Source organism: Mangifera indica, chromosome 9, assembly GCF_011075055.1.
Source record: "Mangifera indica cultivar Alphonso chromosome 9, CATAS_Mindica_2.1, whole genome shotgun sequence".
NCBI lineage: Eukaryota > Viridiplantae > Streptophyta > Magnoliopsida > Sapindales > Anacardiaceae > Mangifera > Mangifera indica.
In genome coordinates this window covers 16,924,667-16,939,404 of record NC_058145.1, presented here as the reverse complement: position 1 = coordinate 16,939,404, position 14,738 = coordinate 16,924,667, and the positions used below count along the sequence as shown (strand labels likewise).

The window sequence follows — 14,738 nt, the reverse complement described above, 5'->3', positions numbered from 1 at the left end:
AAAATTATATTGTAACTCCTTAATTTAAAAACTGAGACCCCAGGTAAGTGCAATCGATAGGCTTATAAAATGTACAAGAGATTGAATCCTTTAATTATCAAATAATACACAAAAATTAGAAAAAAAAAAAAAAAAAGAAGCTAGAGCAGGAAGGTCCAGGCTAATACGGCACCGTATCGTTTCAGTCATCGTAGTTTTAATTTGTCCATTTTGGTCCCCTTTTTTTGTATATTCCCATTGCCTTTTGCCGGGTTTTACATTACCACGACGAGTTGAGCTTGCTTCTTCTTTCTCTCTCAACTCTAATAATTCTCTCGCGATTTTTCTCTGCTATCTCCTTTCAGGTAAGTGAAAACGATGCCGTTTCATCTTTTTTTTTTTGTCCTTTTAACTTCCATCTTCAATAGGGTTTCAGGGAAACATCTATATGATCATCTTTCTTCGTTATGTTTCTTGTAAATTGGTATTCACTCCAATCGATTGTCATCATATTGTTTCAATTTTTTAATTTTGTTTTCTGGGTTTGAAATCAATTTCACTTCTAGCTGTTTTTTTTTTTTAATTTTCTTTTACTTGCTTTTTTTATTAATATTATGGGCTTGTAATTTAAATTCCAGTTGAATCATCTTGACAAACATAATGTGACCCATTTTGGGCTAATGATAAATTTGAATTTGTAGTTTTATTTATTTATTTATTTTGGTTAGGATGTTTCTGCAGTTAGTAGACTAGAGATGTTTTGATTGAAAATTTAGTGTTATGATCAAATTTTGTGCTGTCAAATTCTCCTGTATGGACTACACTCACACTGATATTAACTCAGTTTTGATCTTCTTTCGCTGTATAGGAGTACTGATTGTTACGGTGTAAAGATTACACCAGCATTGTAACTTTTTCAGTTCCTAGCAATTAGTGTTTAAGTTGATGCTGTGCAAGCCAATTTGCACTGTCACATTATTGTGATTTTTTTATTATGATTGGTTATATTTCTTATTTCAGGTAATAACCACTCGCAATGGCAAGTAAAGGTCGAATGCCACCACCTCATCTAAGGCGGCCTCTTCCAGGCCCGGACATAATGCATCCTGACCCATTTGGTCCTGGAATACGTCCGATGCCAGGTGCCTTTCCTCATTTTGAGATGTTGCCACCTCCAGAAGTTATGGAACAGAAAGTTGCTGCACAACATGTAGAGATACAGAAGCTTGTAACAGAGAACCAGCGGCTTGCTGCTACTCATGGAACCTTGAGACAAGAACTTGCTGCAGCACAGCATGAGTTACAGATATTGCATGCTCAGATAGGAGCTATGAAGTCTGAGAGAGAGCAACAAATGAGAAGCCTTAGTGACAAGATTGCCAAGATGGAAGCTGATCTACAAGCTGCAGAGCCTGTTAAGTCAGAGTTGCAGCAGGCAAGGACAGATGCTCAGAATTTGGTTGTAGCAAGGGAGGAGCTTATTAATAAAGTTCATCAACTGACTCAAGATCTTCAGAGGGCTCATACAGATGTGCTGCAGATACCAGCCCTGATGTCAGAACATGATGGCCTCAGACAAGAATATCATCATTGCAGGTATACTTTGGACTCTTGTTTAGGGGTGTCCTAGATTTAGTTTCAGTAGAAATAAACTTGATATTTTTGAAAAAATGAAGATAAATATTAATTTTAGCTGCTTAGGTGTATAGATTTGACCCACTTTTCAATTTTCAGATTTCTATAACTGTTTCTCTGAGAATTGTACAACCGTGTGTGTTATTGAAGTTGTACACCCAGAAATAAAAATTATTTTTATTTGCATAAATGAGTATCTTTGTAGAAAAATTGGATCCAAGTCATTGCTTTTTTAACATCCCTGGTTCTGTAACAATTAGTAATGTATCCTTCTTTCATGCAGCTGTTTCAACAAATGCCTATTGTTGTATATTCCTCCTAATTTGCTTCTATGTATAGACATTTTTGACCTTCTATCATTTGATCATGCAGGGCTACTTATGAATATGAAAAGAAATTTTACAATGACCACCTTGAGTCACTTCAGGTGATGGAAAAGAACTATATTACCATGGCAAGGGAAGTTGAAAAGCTTCAGGCAGAGTTGACAAATGCCTCAAATGTTGATAGAAGAGCTGGTATTTTTATTCTTTCTATGCTTCCTCCCATTTGGATTACTTTTTTGTTTCTTGGTCATGTAATTTACTGATGGTTCATATTTGACAACATAGGCGGGCCTTATGGTAGTGCAACTGGAAACAATGAGAATGATACCTCTGTACATCCTGTGCGACAGAATGCTTATGAAGATGGTTATGGTGTTCCCCAGGTACGCTACTTTCCTGTTTTTTGGTTTACTTCATTGGTATCAAAAGGAATGGTGATCAAATTAGTTGACAATTTTATCCCTATGTGAATTAGATTTTTTATTGTCACTTTTAAATAGAGGAAACAACTGAAAATAATATAACACAAACCTGGAAATATCAATGGTCTGTGGCTTTGCATGAAGTTGCATAGTTAGAACATGAAGCTACACTGATTTTATAGACTGAGGTTGACAATTTTTGTTGCACAGAAGTATTTGAACTTGAAATATTAGGTGGCGGTGAACTATGACTAAAACATGAGGGCAAATTTAAAACCTGGTTGAACCTGCTGGATGGGAAGTCATATTATCATCATTTTTATTGTTGATTTTTTATGGAAGACTGATGTCACACTTCAAATTTTGTCTTATAGAGGCATGGCCCTCTCGCTCCTGCTAGTGCCAGTACTCCTGCTTATGCTGGAGCTCAATCTGGGCATCCTGCTGTGAGGGCTGGTTATGATGCACCTAGAGCATCTGGTTTTGAGCCATCAAAAGGACATAGTTATGATGCACTGAGAGGTCCTAACTACGATGCACAAAAGGGACCTAATTATGATGCACAGAGGGGGCTTGGGTATGACATTCATCGAGGTCCTGGTTATGATGTGCAGAGAGGGGCTGGCTATGACCCACAAAGAGTAGCTGCGTATGATCCACAGAGAGTTGCTGGTTATGATGCACAAAGAGGACAAGCTTATGATGTGCAAAGAGGACCTGGATACGATTCATCTAGGGGCAGCAGGTATGATGGACCGGCAAGAGGTGCCACTGCTCCGCATGGACAAGTAACTCCTCTAAGTAATGCACCTTACAGTTCTGCAACACCACCTGCCCGATCTGGAAGTGGGTATGAAGCACCACCTCGAGGTGGAAATCCTGGTCGAAGATGAGCATGGGACACCACACTCGTATTGTGCATTAACCTTCCTTGTGTAGTACTGCAATCACAAGCCGTGGCGTATTTCAGGTTCATCTCTGTTTCCCGTCCAGCTGAGTAATTGCCCCGTATGGAGAGCATTGTATTGAGGCGGATTGCTGCCCCTAAAGCCAATTTGTGATGTTTTATTATTGCTTTTCCTTTATAATTTAAGTCGATATTTACAGGCAGCTGAAAATGGTTTCCATCATTTGTAGTGGACCTATCTGAAATTGGAAAGCACATAATATGGAATAAACATAGTTAATTGCAATAATTTCTAATCTACTGATTGGATTGGATTGGATTGGATGTGATTGCTTAATAAGATGATTTTCTTTTTTCGTATTAATGGCAACTCGGTAAAAATATGTTAATGAAAATAAACTGTGTGGGTAAATTAGGATTGAATTCAATGGAAGCCAAATTTGAATAACGGCCACTTGGAGATGGGTAAGTTAAAATTTCTTTTGTTTGTGTTCAATTTGATTTTAAAATTAACTCTCAAACTCAGTTGATGTCAGTTGAGATAAAATTTAAATGTTTAATTCGATTTGAACTCAATTCCGCGGATTTGGCATGATATAAGTTCGGTGTCCCTAATTTTCCGCCCAAAATGAATTCAAAATTTTCAAATTCCAGGCATTTTGTTCTCCAATGGAACTCCCTTCCCGATTCGCTCTCCTCTCATCTCAACCAATATATCTCTTTCACTCGCTCATCACACCAATCACGCGGGTTAACAATCAATTCATTTTGATTTTGAATTGGATTTAATTACAACTCAAACTCACCAAGCTGATCTCAGAAGACGCTGGTGCTAGTTACGTTGGTGCGATGTCGAGATCAACCACACATCTGGTACGATTTGGTTCTGAGTTGAGTAAAAATTTGCGTGCCTTTAAGTTTGGTGTTGGAGTTTTGACTATGATCACTGTTTGATGATTAGATGTGTTGGAAATCTGACGGAAAGAAATTCGATCTTGTGAAGTTTTAAACGACAATAGTAAATCATCGTCGGGTTGTCCCTGAAGCTCCTTATACGCTGTAATGGTAAGATTTTTGTTTGAATTTCAGTTGAATTGAGATAATTTTGATGCTTATTCTGAAGAGTTGGGGCTTTGAATGCAATTCGTTGTTCTCTGGGAAAATGGAGATCTAAGAAATTTAATGAAATGTGTTAGGCTGATATATCAAGAACAGTAATTGTGTTTTTTTTTTTTTTTAAAGAATTTAGTAATTAAATGGGAAGATGCGAGTCAAATTTGGACCTTAGCCAAAGAATTTTATAAGAAACTGCCAATAAACTATTGAAGGATAGAGACCATATGTTTGTGATATGGCAATTCTGGAGAGGAACATCTGAGAGAACAACAATGTTGGGTAAACTATGCATAATAAAAGAAGAAGAAGAAGGTGAGTTCATAGATCCTTAGTGATCATTAATTTGATGTGGGGAGTTAGAAAGCATAAGTTTTGATCTTGGGAGAATCAGCAGTTTCGAGAATGTCTTCCATAAGCTTCCTTGCCTTTCGGCTCCTAATTTCAACTCTCATGCTTTCAGTCTTCTCAATCATGTCATAAGGTTTCTTCCTCATCTTCAAAGACCTTATTTTGGACTTCAAACTCACCAGAAACCTCTCTAAACCCATCATCACCATGCCTCCTGTTAAACATCCAACAACCACCCTCCATAATAGTTAGCACAACTTTTCTCAACCCGAAAAAAAAAAAAAAAAAAAAAAAAAAAAGAAAGAAAATCAAGTTTAGGGTTTACCTAAAGGAAGTTTGAGAGTTGTAGTAATGGGATTTTGACAAAATTAACCAGACTCTAAGAGAAAATTGTGAGAGTTTTTACAGAAAATTATTTATAAGAGGAAGAGGGGAAAACAAGTGAAAGATTACAAATAACGATTAAAATGAAAACCATTAGGGAAAGTAATAATTTTTTTTTTTCTATAAAACTAAATGCATCTTGAATTTAAAATACCAATAACAAGATAAAACTCTAAATCCTAAATTTTAAATAGTATATCATCATATGAAATCATCAAAAGATTAAAATAATAACATGAAAAATATATTTTTAAAAAATGTTTCAGTAATAAAATGTTAACTTATAAAAATAATTTAATTTAATGGTAAAAAAATTCTAATATATTATTAATACGAAGAATATTTTATAAAATACTTACAATATTTATTTATATTCAATAATCTTTTATGAATTGAAATAATATTTAATTATTTATAAATACAAATTTCATTATACATGATAATAATTTATATTTTGTAATTTTTAAAGTAATATTTTATTTTTGTTAATAAGAAATATCCAAACTAATCACACTTATAAGGTAATATGTTATAATTTTATAGCCTATGTTCATGCATATTTCATCAGATTATAGAGAAGAGTATTAATATACATCTAAAATGACATCTCAGAATGCTTTGTATCAAACAGTGTTTTGTTTTATGAAGAATGGGACATTATTAAGATACAAAATTTAGAATATTACTTAAAATGTAAGATATTTTTGTAAAATATATTCACAAATTACAAATAATGTCATAAATGTTATAGAATGTTGATGTCTCTCTCATAAATTTGTGGTGTTTCTTACTTTCCTAAGTTGGATTATCCAGATCTTAACATAAATTTGAGGTTTTTTTTTTGGTTAATTTGGAGAAACTCTTGTGGTAAACCCTCAAAGGACCATAGTCATCTAGACTCGTAACTACGGCTCAGACAAATCAAAAAATAAATTTTATTATAATATATTATACTAAACACTTAAATCAAACCCAAAGCCTAAATTTGAGTTTATTGGACGTGAGGGAAGAATATGGGATTGTACCTCTTGTTCGTGGAGCCCATTTGTGGGCCGATTGCTCACTGGGTCAGCCCATTTGAGGTCATTGGACCTCAGGGATGAATATGTAAATATGATTGATTTAATGACCAAAATTAAATTTAAAATAAATGAGAAATAAAGTTTATATTATATGAATTTTATATAATAAGACACATTATAGTCACCATAATTCTCAAAAGATGACATGGCCATTATTGACAGATTGTATTTTAAAATAATAATGGTAGTTATGATAATGAAAAGCCAACCTATTTTTTAGCTAATTAGAGTTTATATATATTAATTAAGTATGATTGTCATGTAATACCAACTTATTATAGAGACAGATTAATATAAATAGAAGAGACAAATGTATTTTAGCTGGGTGTTAATCCGATATTCATTTTAATCAAAATTAAAATTCGACAATGATAGAAGATCAATTCCATGCAATATTTATTTTTTTATCTAATTGAATTAATTTCTTTGACTTGTCTAGTTAAAAAGTTCAAGTCTGTCTCGTTCGTTACACAATTTTTAAATAGCACTTGTGTGTAAACTAGTTGAATTGTTTGTGAATACTCTTAACTAGATTCAATTATTATTAAATTGAGTTCAAACGTATTGTTATTTAATTTGATAAACTCAGGAACTTATTATTTGACTTGAGTATGAAATTAATAAATCTTTGAAAAATTAAAATCATATTTTTTTAGTTAAACTCGGATAAATCATTTTTGTATTGAATTCGACCTTACAACTTGCTCTCATTAAGCTTGAACGAAGAAAATTTGGATTGCAGTGCTTTATTTGTATTAATGATATAAAGAATTAGCAAGAACCCAATAGAAAAGAAAAAGGTTATGAGCAAATAAACACTTTTGTAGATTCACTTAATTTGATAGGAAAGGCTGAAGCATTTGTCTTACATCTTTCTAATTAGATAGAAAGTTGATTAGAAAGAAAGTGAAAGTTAAAGTTAAAATGAGTTGGAAAGAAAAGATATCAATGTGTGATTACTGCTTAATTTAATGACATTTTTAATGGGCAGGAGAATCCTATAGCATTATGAACTGTAAAGTGGATTTATGGCTCTGATTTTGATGCCACCTCCCAATCATCACCCCTTATTAATATTCCTTCGCGAAGATTATTTCTGAATGTTTTAGGAGTGGATGGAATATGGGCTAAACTTTATTTTGACAATTGAAATTGAAATTTATTTGATAATATTATTTATTTAATAGATCATTATGCAGCGTGTTGAACTAATAAAAAAAAAAAAAGGATAGTCAAGTTCAATGAATATGAACATGAGCAGCCATCTCTTTGAGGCTTTGGATGTCCACATATCACTTTCACTCCCAAGAATTATTCGAATTAACGTGAAATATAAAAGCTACTTGTAATCGTGAGGCAACATCAAGGAGAGTATGCTTTACGTAATTTTCTTATTGTTTTTGTTCGGAAGATTAAGAAAGAGATTTGATAGATACTTGACATGTGTATTTGTTTGATTGTCTTTATGCAATAAACCATATTTTATATTGTTATATTCACTATGTTCAACCATAAGAGCAACTAAGGTTGAATTCAAATTGAACTGAGTTTGAGTTCGGTTTAGTTTATATATAGCTGAGTTCAAGTTCAAACTCATGAAAGCTAAACTCGAATTCTGTTCGAATTCAATTTAACTCGTTTTTCGTTATTAAAATAACGCCGTTTTAATATATATTGATCAAAACGATATCATTTTGTATCAAAAATTTTAATTAAAAAATTTAATGGGTAACTTGAGCTCGACCGAACTCGTATAGGGTTGACTCGTTTTGAACTCATTCGAATCAAATTTAAGCTCAAACTCGAATAAACTTGATTTGAGTCCAACCCTACGAGCAACCGTTATATTTACTAAGTGAATTAAAAATAAGTCTTTCTTTTATTACCATGGATATTCTTGATTTACCTTTTGCAATTTAAACTTTTTGAATTCAGGTAACCTTTGACAAAATTTTAATCACTACTATGCAACAATTACTTGTATCAATAATCATCACATCTCTCATTCACTTCGGACCCCATTAAGTTGACAATTTCAATAATCATTTTAGTTGTAGTAGATCACCATATATTTGATTATCATTAATTAATTAATTAATTAATTAGTTGAGGTTATGAAGATCCATTCAATATAAATCCACCAACCTCGTCTAACCTTTTATATTTTAATATTATGTCATTCTCTTATTATTTTCTTCTTATTTACTTCATGTATTAGAATTTAGAATTGACTGCCCATGTTTCGTGTGTTGGAGTTTCATAATCTAAAAAAGGTCGAAGGACTTATTCACACTGAAGAATGTTGTTTTCTTAAATTATCACTTTTCAACTTTAAAAATCTCATTTACTTACTTATGAGTTGTTATATCTATAATTTTTTGGTGTCATCTCCAACAATTTCTCCCTCCCAATGGTTCCTCTTCCTCCGATGGTCTATCTCAATGTCTCCTCTCTCTTTAACAATCGTGCATCGCTTATTTGGAAAAATAAACCATCTTTTCAAATAAAGACAAGATCAACGATCATCCTTCTAAAAGAAAACTAGTCATCTGGAAATCTCGTTTTCCCAGAAGAAGACAAGTCATCTTTTTCTTTTTAGACGATTCGTCTTTTTTTGGAAAGATAATTGTCTTTTCAGACGAAGATATGATTTCTCGTATTCTTGGTTTGAATAGTTAGCTGAAGGAAAGAGAGATGATGAGAGAGATATTGTTGGAGGAAAAGGGAAAGGTTGTCAGTGATGACATCAGAGATATTGCTAGAAATTGAAAACTAAATTCTAAGAAAAAAAGTTATTTTTTGAAACTTAGTTTATGGAGAAATTATTAATTTTCAAAATTTAGAAAAGAGAATGAGATAAAATTTTAAGGGGTTAAGATTTTATTAACTTTAATATTTTATAGATAAATAAATAAGACTTTTATAGTTAAAAGATAATAACTTGAGAAATCATCTATTTATGAATAGGAATAAGTTTCTAAAATACAATGAATTTAATTATCTTGACCTACCATGGGCGTGCGCAAAGCGAACTGTCAAAAATAGGTGTGCTCAGGTACCATTCGGAACAGTTTTATGTGTCAAACCTGTAAGACCGTGACAACTGCCAACCAAATCAATTTTTTATATACAATAATTAACTAAAATTATAAATTAATTAATTAATCATCATCCAAATTTTGCTGTTTAAATATCGCCATCGTTCCTTTATATTTTCCCTTATTGCATGCTTACATGTTCCCTCTCCCTCCCCCTCTTAATTTTCTTGTCTCTCCATGAAGCTTCATAAATCCATGGAGCTTCATTTTCCCAAGAACCAAACAATCCAAAGAACTCCGAAAATAGTTATTCTCACAACCTTTACCCTAATTCTTCTTTCCATCATTTCTCTCAATTGCCCTCAACCCAGAAACTTTTCCTTTTCATCTAAATCTTCTTCTTCTTCTTCTTCTTCCTCCTTCGATAGCCTTTCTCCATCGAACGAGAATGATCATGACAACATCGATCATCATCCCGATACCAACCAGAACTGGTCAATACATGATCAAATTAAAGACTATCTAAATTCTAAAAAATCTTGTGATATATTTTCCGGAGAATGGGTGCCGAATCCTGAAGCGCCGTACTACACAAACACGACGTGTTGGGCGATTCATGAACACCAGAACTGCATGAAATATGGACGGCCAGATAGGGAGTTCATGCAATGGAAATGGAAGCCGGACGGCTGTGATCTTCCTGTGTTTAATCCTGGTCAGTTTCTGGAAATTATGAGAGGAAAATCTGTGGCTTTTGTTGGAGACTCGGTAGCTAGAAATCAAATGCAGTCATTGATTTGCCTCATTTCTAGGGTACGTACGTAAGCCTCCACCTACCTTCAGCTTTCATATAATTCTTTAGTATTGCATGGAAATATTCTTAGTAGTAGTCGTCAACGTAAAGGATTTGCCATCATAATCTAACTTAAAAATTATAAATTCTACACCAAAAATTATAAAATTTTGTTTTTCATATTTGCCGTCAACTCATCGCCCTGGTGTAGATTCAAACCAAATTAACTTTAGGAGTTAAAACAATTTTAGCTTATTAAATTCAAGTTCAGCTCGCAATTGATATTGGTATCAAAGTTTATCTAAGTGACGATTTTTTCCTTTTTTTTCCCTTTTATCTAGCGATTTTTTTATAGTATTTTGTTCATCAACTCGAGAGAGTTTGAGCTAGAGCTGATTGTTTTAAATTTGATTTGAGCTTAAGTTAGCTGTTATTCATATTTAATTTAACTTGAATTCAATCCCTAACATCGACTAAGAATCATCAGGGCTAGATATGATTCATATCTTTAAATCTTTTTACATGGTCTAAGACTGTCACAATGAATAAGTGTTTTAAATCTCAAATCCACCTACTAACATGATTGAAAATTGATGATAAATTTGGTTTGAGTCATAGTTAAAACTTATTATAATCATCATATTAGATTAACTCAAAATTGAGTAAAGTGATTCATACTGGGTCGTAATTACATCATCAAGTAAGATTAACTTAACCGGCGTGCTGACATGGAACCACAGAACCTATATACCATGTGATCAACCGATTTGTTGTCTAAAATAATAAACAAATACAAAACTAAATTATTGAGAGCTTGTCTCCCTTTGTTTATATATATTAAGACTGATGGATTTGGATTACGTCACACTTTCATTTGACATTCCAACCAATATGCCTAATAAAACTAAGCATGATTTGTTTATAGTTTCCGAGTTTCTATTCTCATTATGTTGAGTTGTTCAAGCTGGCTCCTAAGCTTATGTAGGTGGAGACTCCACCTGCCGTGATTTGGTCTTATTATTTAACTCAATAATTTTTCAAACCCACCTACCAAAATGGAGTAGGGGCACATGCCCCTTTGAAAATTTCAAATTCATTTTAAGGAACTATAATTATAGGTTTTTTGCAGTGCTTTTAAACTCGAATGAGTCATGTTTAGTACTAATTAATATAAACAAATTAACGTATGATTGTATAAATAAAATTATATTATTTATTTATCTTTAATACAAAAACACTTAATCATTTAATTAATAATAAGTTTGTTTGTTTTCGAATTCACGGATGAAAGGCTCTCTGGAGTATCCTAAAAATGTTAAGAATTTGAGTTGGAAGGTTTTTTTTTTTTTTTTGGGTCAAGTATTGAATGTTTTGTCTTTGTATTGCAATGTTTCAGATTGCATATCCTGAAGATGTTTCATACACATCCAATGAAAATTTCAAACGTTGGTTGTACAAATCCCACAACTTCACGCTAGCTACCTTTTGGACACCCCATCTGGTGAGGTCGAAGCAAGCAGACGCCAATGGACCGACTAACACAGGCGTCTTCAACCTCTACCTGGACGAATACGATGAAGAATGGACAACCCAAATCGAACATTTTGACTATGTCATTCTCTCCGCCGGGCACTGGTTCTTCCGTTCAATGGTCTTCTATGAAAACACCCAAATTGTGGGCTGCCGCTACTGCCTCCAGGAAAATGTCACAGATCTGCCAATGTATTACGGCTACCGGAAAGCCTTCAGGACGGCCTTTAAGGCCATCAATAGCCTGAAAAATTACAAGGGAATAACATATCTCAGGACTTTTGCACCATCACATTTTGAGAATGGACTCTGGAATCAAGGGGGGAATTGTCTGAGAACCAGGCCATTCCGGAGTAATGAGACAACATTGGAGGATACAAACCTGGAGCTCTACATGATCCAATTGGAAGAATTCAAGATTGCTGAGAGAGAAGGGAGAAAAAATGGGAAAAAATTTAGACTGCTTGACACCACTCAGGCTACATTATTGAGGCCTGATGGTCATCCTAGTAGATATGGGCACTGGCCTAATGAAAATGTAACATTGTACAATGACTGTGTGCACTGGTGCCTGCCGGGACCAATAGACACGTGGAACGATTTCTTGTTGGAGATGTTGAAGATGGAAGGGATTAAATCGTATGAGGAGAAGCTTTACCCTGCAGAAGATAGAAAAATGAAGTTTAGATAGATGAGAGTCTTTTATTATTTGTTCAGCTGTATGTTATTGTGCTTTAGAGTTGTGTAATTGTGCCTAAAATTTGACTTAAAGAATGCAAGTTGAGATATTGCCTTATGAGAATGAAGTTCTAATGGTTAAAAATTAAGAAATATTAGATTATTAATTCAATTCCAGGGCCCCCAGTTGAAAAAATCAAACAAAAATATTCTTCCCTAGGAAGCTGAAGTTTTTTTATCAGCCGCAAGGCTGCTGCAATCTTCAAGATTGCCACTGAAATTATGGTTCATGTCTTTGAGTTTTATCCTGGAAGAAAGCTGTCAAATTCCACCACGATCAAAGTTCTCCTGCTGAGTCTCATCATAACTCTCCCCCCTGTAATCCATCTGTTCTTCTTCAGCAGTTCCTCCACACCGTGGCTGAACTTCAATTCTTATGTTGACAGCATCAAGGAAGGAAGAAAATGCAACATGTTTAGAGGGAAATGGATTCCTTCTCATCAAGATCCTTACTACAGTAATGAAACTTGTCATGAAATGCATGACCAGCAAAATTGTATGAAGTTTGGGAGACCAGACAGGGAGTTTCTGAAATGGAGATGGAAGCCTGATAATTGTGAGCTTCCTCTCTTTCATGCAAGGGGTTTTCTGGAGATTGTGAGGGGGAAGTCTCTGGCATTTGTTGGAGACTCACTGGGAAGAAACCAAATGGAGTCACTGTTCTGTCTCTTGTCAAGTGTAAGAATTCAATGATACTAGAAATATTTTCAATGATTTTGTTTACATATTTGTCTTCATTTCTCAAACTTTATTCTGCTGCATTGGTTGTTTCCAGGTGAGCAATCCTGAATTTGTTTCTCACAAAACAAATAAGATCACAAGCTGGCTGTATAGGGACTACAACTTCACTATGGCATCCTTCTGGGCTCCTCATCTGGTTAAAACGATAGATGCAGACCCCAATGGCCCGAAATACAATCGCCTAATGAAGGTTTACTTGGATGAAGCTGATGGCAGTTGGGCAACTGAGATTGAAACATTTGACTACGTGATTGTTTCAGCTGGAAGATGGTTCTATGGACCACAGATTTTCTATGAAAATGATCAGGTTATTGGCTGCCATGAATGTGGAAGTGACAACATCAAAAAGCTGTCGATGTTTTACGGATACAGAAGAGTATTCCGAACTACATTTAGTACTTTGATGAGCCTTGAAAGGTTTAAGGGCCTGATAGTTTTGAACACATTGTCCCCAGCTCATTTTGAGAATGGACAGTGGAATAAAGGAGGGAATTGTAACAGGACGAAGCCCTTTTTGAAGAAAGTGATGGGACTAGATGGAGGAGATTTGGAGATGTATCTGACTCAAATAGATGAACTGAGAATAGCTGAAAGGGAAGGGAAGAAGAAAGGAGTGAAATTCAGGTTGCTAGATGCAACTGCAGCCATGCTTATGAGGCCAGATGGACACCCCAACCATTATGGACATTGGCCTCATGAAAATGTCACCATTGCTGATTGTGTTCACTGGTGCATGCCTGGTCCTGTTGACACATGGAATCAGTTCTTGCTTCAGATGTTAAGAATGTATGATAGTTGACATATATACGCATATTTTCTGTAATGATTATCAGCTGAAGTTCTTTGTTTTTTATGCAGAAACCATTTGACATGCTGCTAAATGTAAACAACATATCTGAAAACACCCTTTACTTAAAATTCTGTCAGTGGAATAACCTAAGTACTTCTGACTCATAAATACAGACTGCAATTCTGCAACACATGTTTTCGAAAAGCAAAAAGGAATTATCAGATAATTTTTTTATCCATTGGTGATTGGCTGTATTAAAAGACAAGGAAAAGAAGGAATATCATCATGGTGCTCTCTAAAGCGACGCTGCATCAGATATGGGCAAAGCTCTTTATTGGTGATAAGAACATTCATTTTAGCACAATCTGAGGCGAAATATTCGCAGATCCACAATTTTATTAATTTATCTAAAAGAAAATTCTCTGCTTGGCTGTCACACATTACTTGAAGAAACTCAGTGGAAGGTACAGAATTAACAAAAGGACAAGCCAACTGGAGTGCAGGATTTTCAATCATCAATAGCTTTGCTGATAAGCCACTCCATTGTCAGTTAGCACAGAATTATATACGTTCAACTCCAGACAGCTTAATGCGAACAACCATGAAGTGACTTATTGTATAATTCATCAAACTTGTAGTAGCTACCAGCTAGAAATGGTTGACAAGGGCAAAAATAAAGGCCCCAGCTTCTCTAGAAACTGTCCTTAACTCTGCAAGACTAAATCAACCTAGTTGACGTATTCAACTAGGAAAAAAAGCATGGGAACTAATTTTTCCAAGCAGCCTTTTAAGAAACTTGAAATTAAATATTATAGCACAGTTTTTCAACACGGAAGGGTGATTAGTCTGGTTACAACTAAGTTGGATAATAAAATTAACATCATAAGTCTTACCAAACCTAAAGAAAAA

The 14,738-nt window shown here is 34.2% G+C and overlaps 3 protein-coding genes and 1 long non-coding RNA gene across 4 annotated transcripts; all 4 read left to right on the top strand.

Moving 5' to 3' along the window:
• The first annotated feature begins 145 nt into the window (after nt 1-145).
• LOC123225911 (protein FLX-like 2) lies at nt 146-3,558 on the top strand. Its single transcript, XM_044650270.1, has 5 exons — nt 146-344; nt 1,000-1,575; nt 1,987-2,132; nt 2,226-2,323; nt 2,737-3,558. Exons 2-5 carry the CDS (start codon nt 1,016-1,018, stop codon nt 3,253-3,255), a joined length of 1,323 nt encoding a protein of 440 aa, XP_044506205.1. The 5' UTR covers nt 146-344; nt 1,000-1,015; the 3' UTR covers nt 3,256-3,558.
• Nucleotides 3,559-3,806: 248 nt separating this feature from the next.
• On the top strand, nt 3,807-7,390 carry LOC123225913. The gene is made up of 3 exons (XR_006504220.1): nt 3,807-4,142; nt 4,231-4,334; nt 7,191-7,390. It is a non-coding gene; the product is annotated as an uncharacterized LOC123225913 (long non-coding RNA).
• Nucleotides 7,391-9,430: 2,040 nt separating this feature from the next.
• Nucleotides 9,431-12,356, top strand: LOC123225910 (protein trichome birefringence-like 19). Its single transcript, XM_044650269.1, has 2 exons — nt 9,431-10,050; nt 11,427-12,356. Exons 1-2 carry the CDS (start codon nt 9,475-9,477, stop codon nt 12,249-12,251), a joined length of 1,401 nt encoding a protein of 466 aa, XP_044506204.1. The 5' UTR covers nt 9,431-9,474; the 3' UTR covers nt 12,252-12,356.
• A 28-nt stretch (nt 12,357-12,384) lies between these two features.
• LOC123225912 (protein trichome birefringence-like 19) lies at nt 12,385-13,890 on the top strand. Its single transcript, XM_044650272.1, has 2 exons — nt 12,385-12,976; nt 13,074-13,890. Exons 1-2 carry the CDS (start codon nt 12,521-12,523, stop codon nt 13,836-13,838), a joined length of 1,221 nt encoding a protein of 406 aa, XP_044506207.1. The 5' UTR covers nt 12,385-12,520; the 3' UTR covers nt 13,839-13,890.
• Nucleotides 13,891-14,738: the final 848 nt, after the last annotated feature.

Excerpts from the sequence above, each read along its gene's own strand:
- LOC123225911 (XM_044650270.1), top strand. The coding sequence starts at position 1,016 with ATGGCAAGTAAAGGTCGAATGCCACCACCTCATCTAAGGCGGCCTCTT. Across the intron at positions 1,576-1,986 it reads CAAGAATATCATCATTGCAG|GGCTACTTATGAATATGAAA; the intron begins GTATACTTTGGA and ends TTGATCATGCAG. Across the intron at positions 2,133-2,225 it reads AAATGTTGATAGAAGAGCTG|GCGGGCCTTATGGTAGTGCA; the intron begins GTATTTTTATTC and ends TTGACAACATAG.
- LOC123225910 (XM_044650269.1), top strand. The coding sequence starts at position 9,475 with ATGAAGCTTCATAAATCCATGGAGCTTCATTTTCCCAAGAACCAAACA. Across the intron at positions 10,051-11,426 it reads TGATTTGCCTCATTTCTAGG|ATTGCATATCCTGAAGATGT; the intron begins GTACGTACGTAA and ends GCAATGTTTCAG.
- LOC123225912 (XM_044650272.1), top strand. The coding sequence starts at position 12,521 with ATGGTTCATGTCTTTGAGTTTTATCCTGGAAGAAAGCTGTCAAATTCC. Across the intron at positions 12,977-13,073 it reads TGTTCTGTCTCTTGTCAAGT|GTGAGCAATCCTGAATTTGT; the intron begins GTAAGAATTCAA and ends GGTTGTTTCCAG.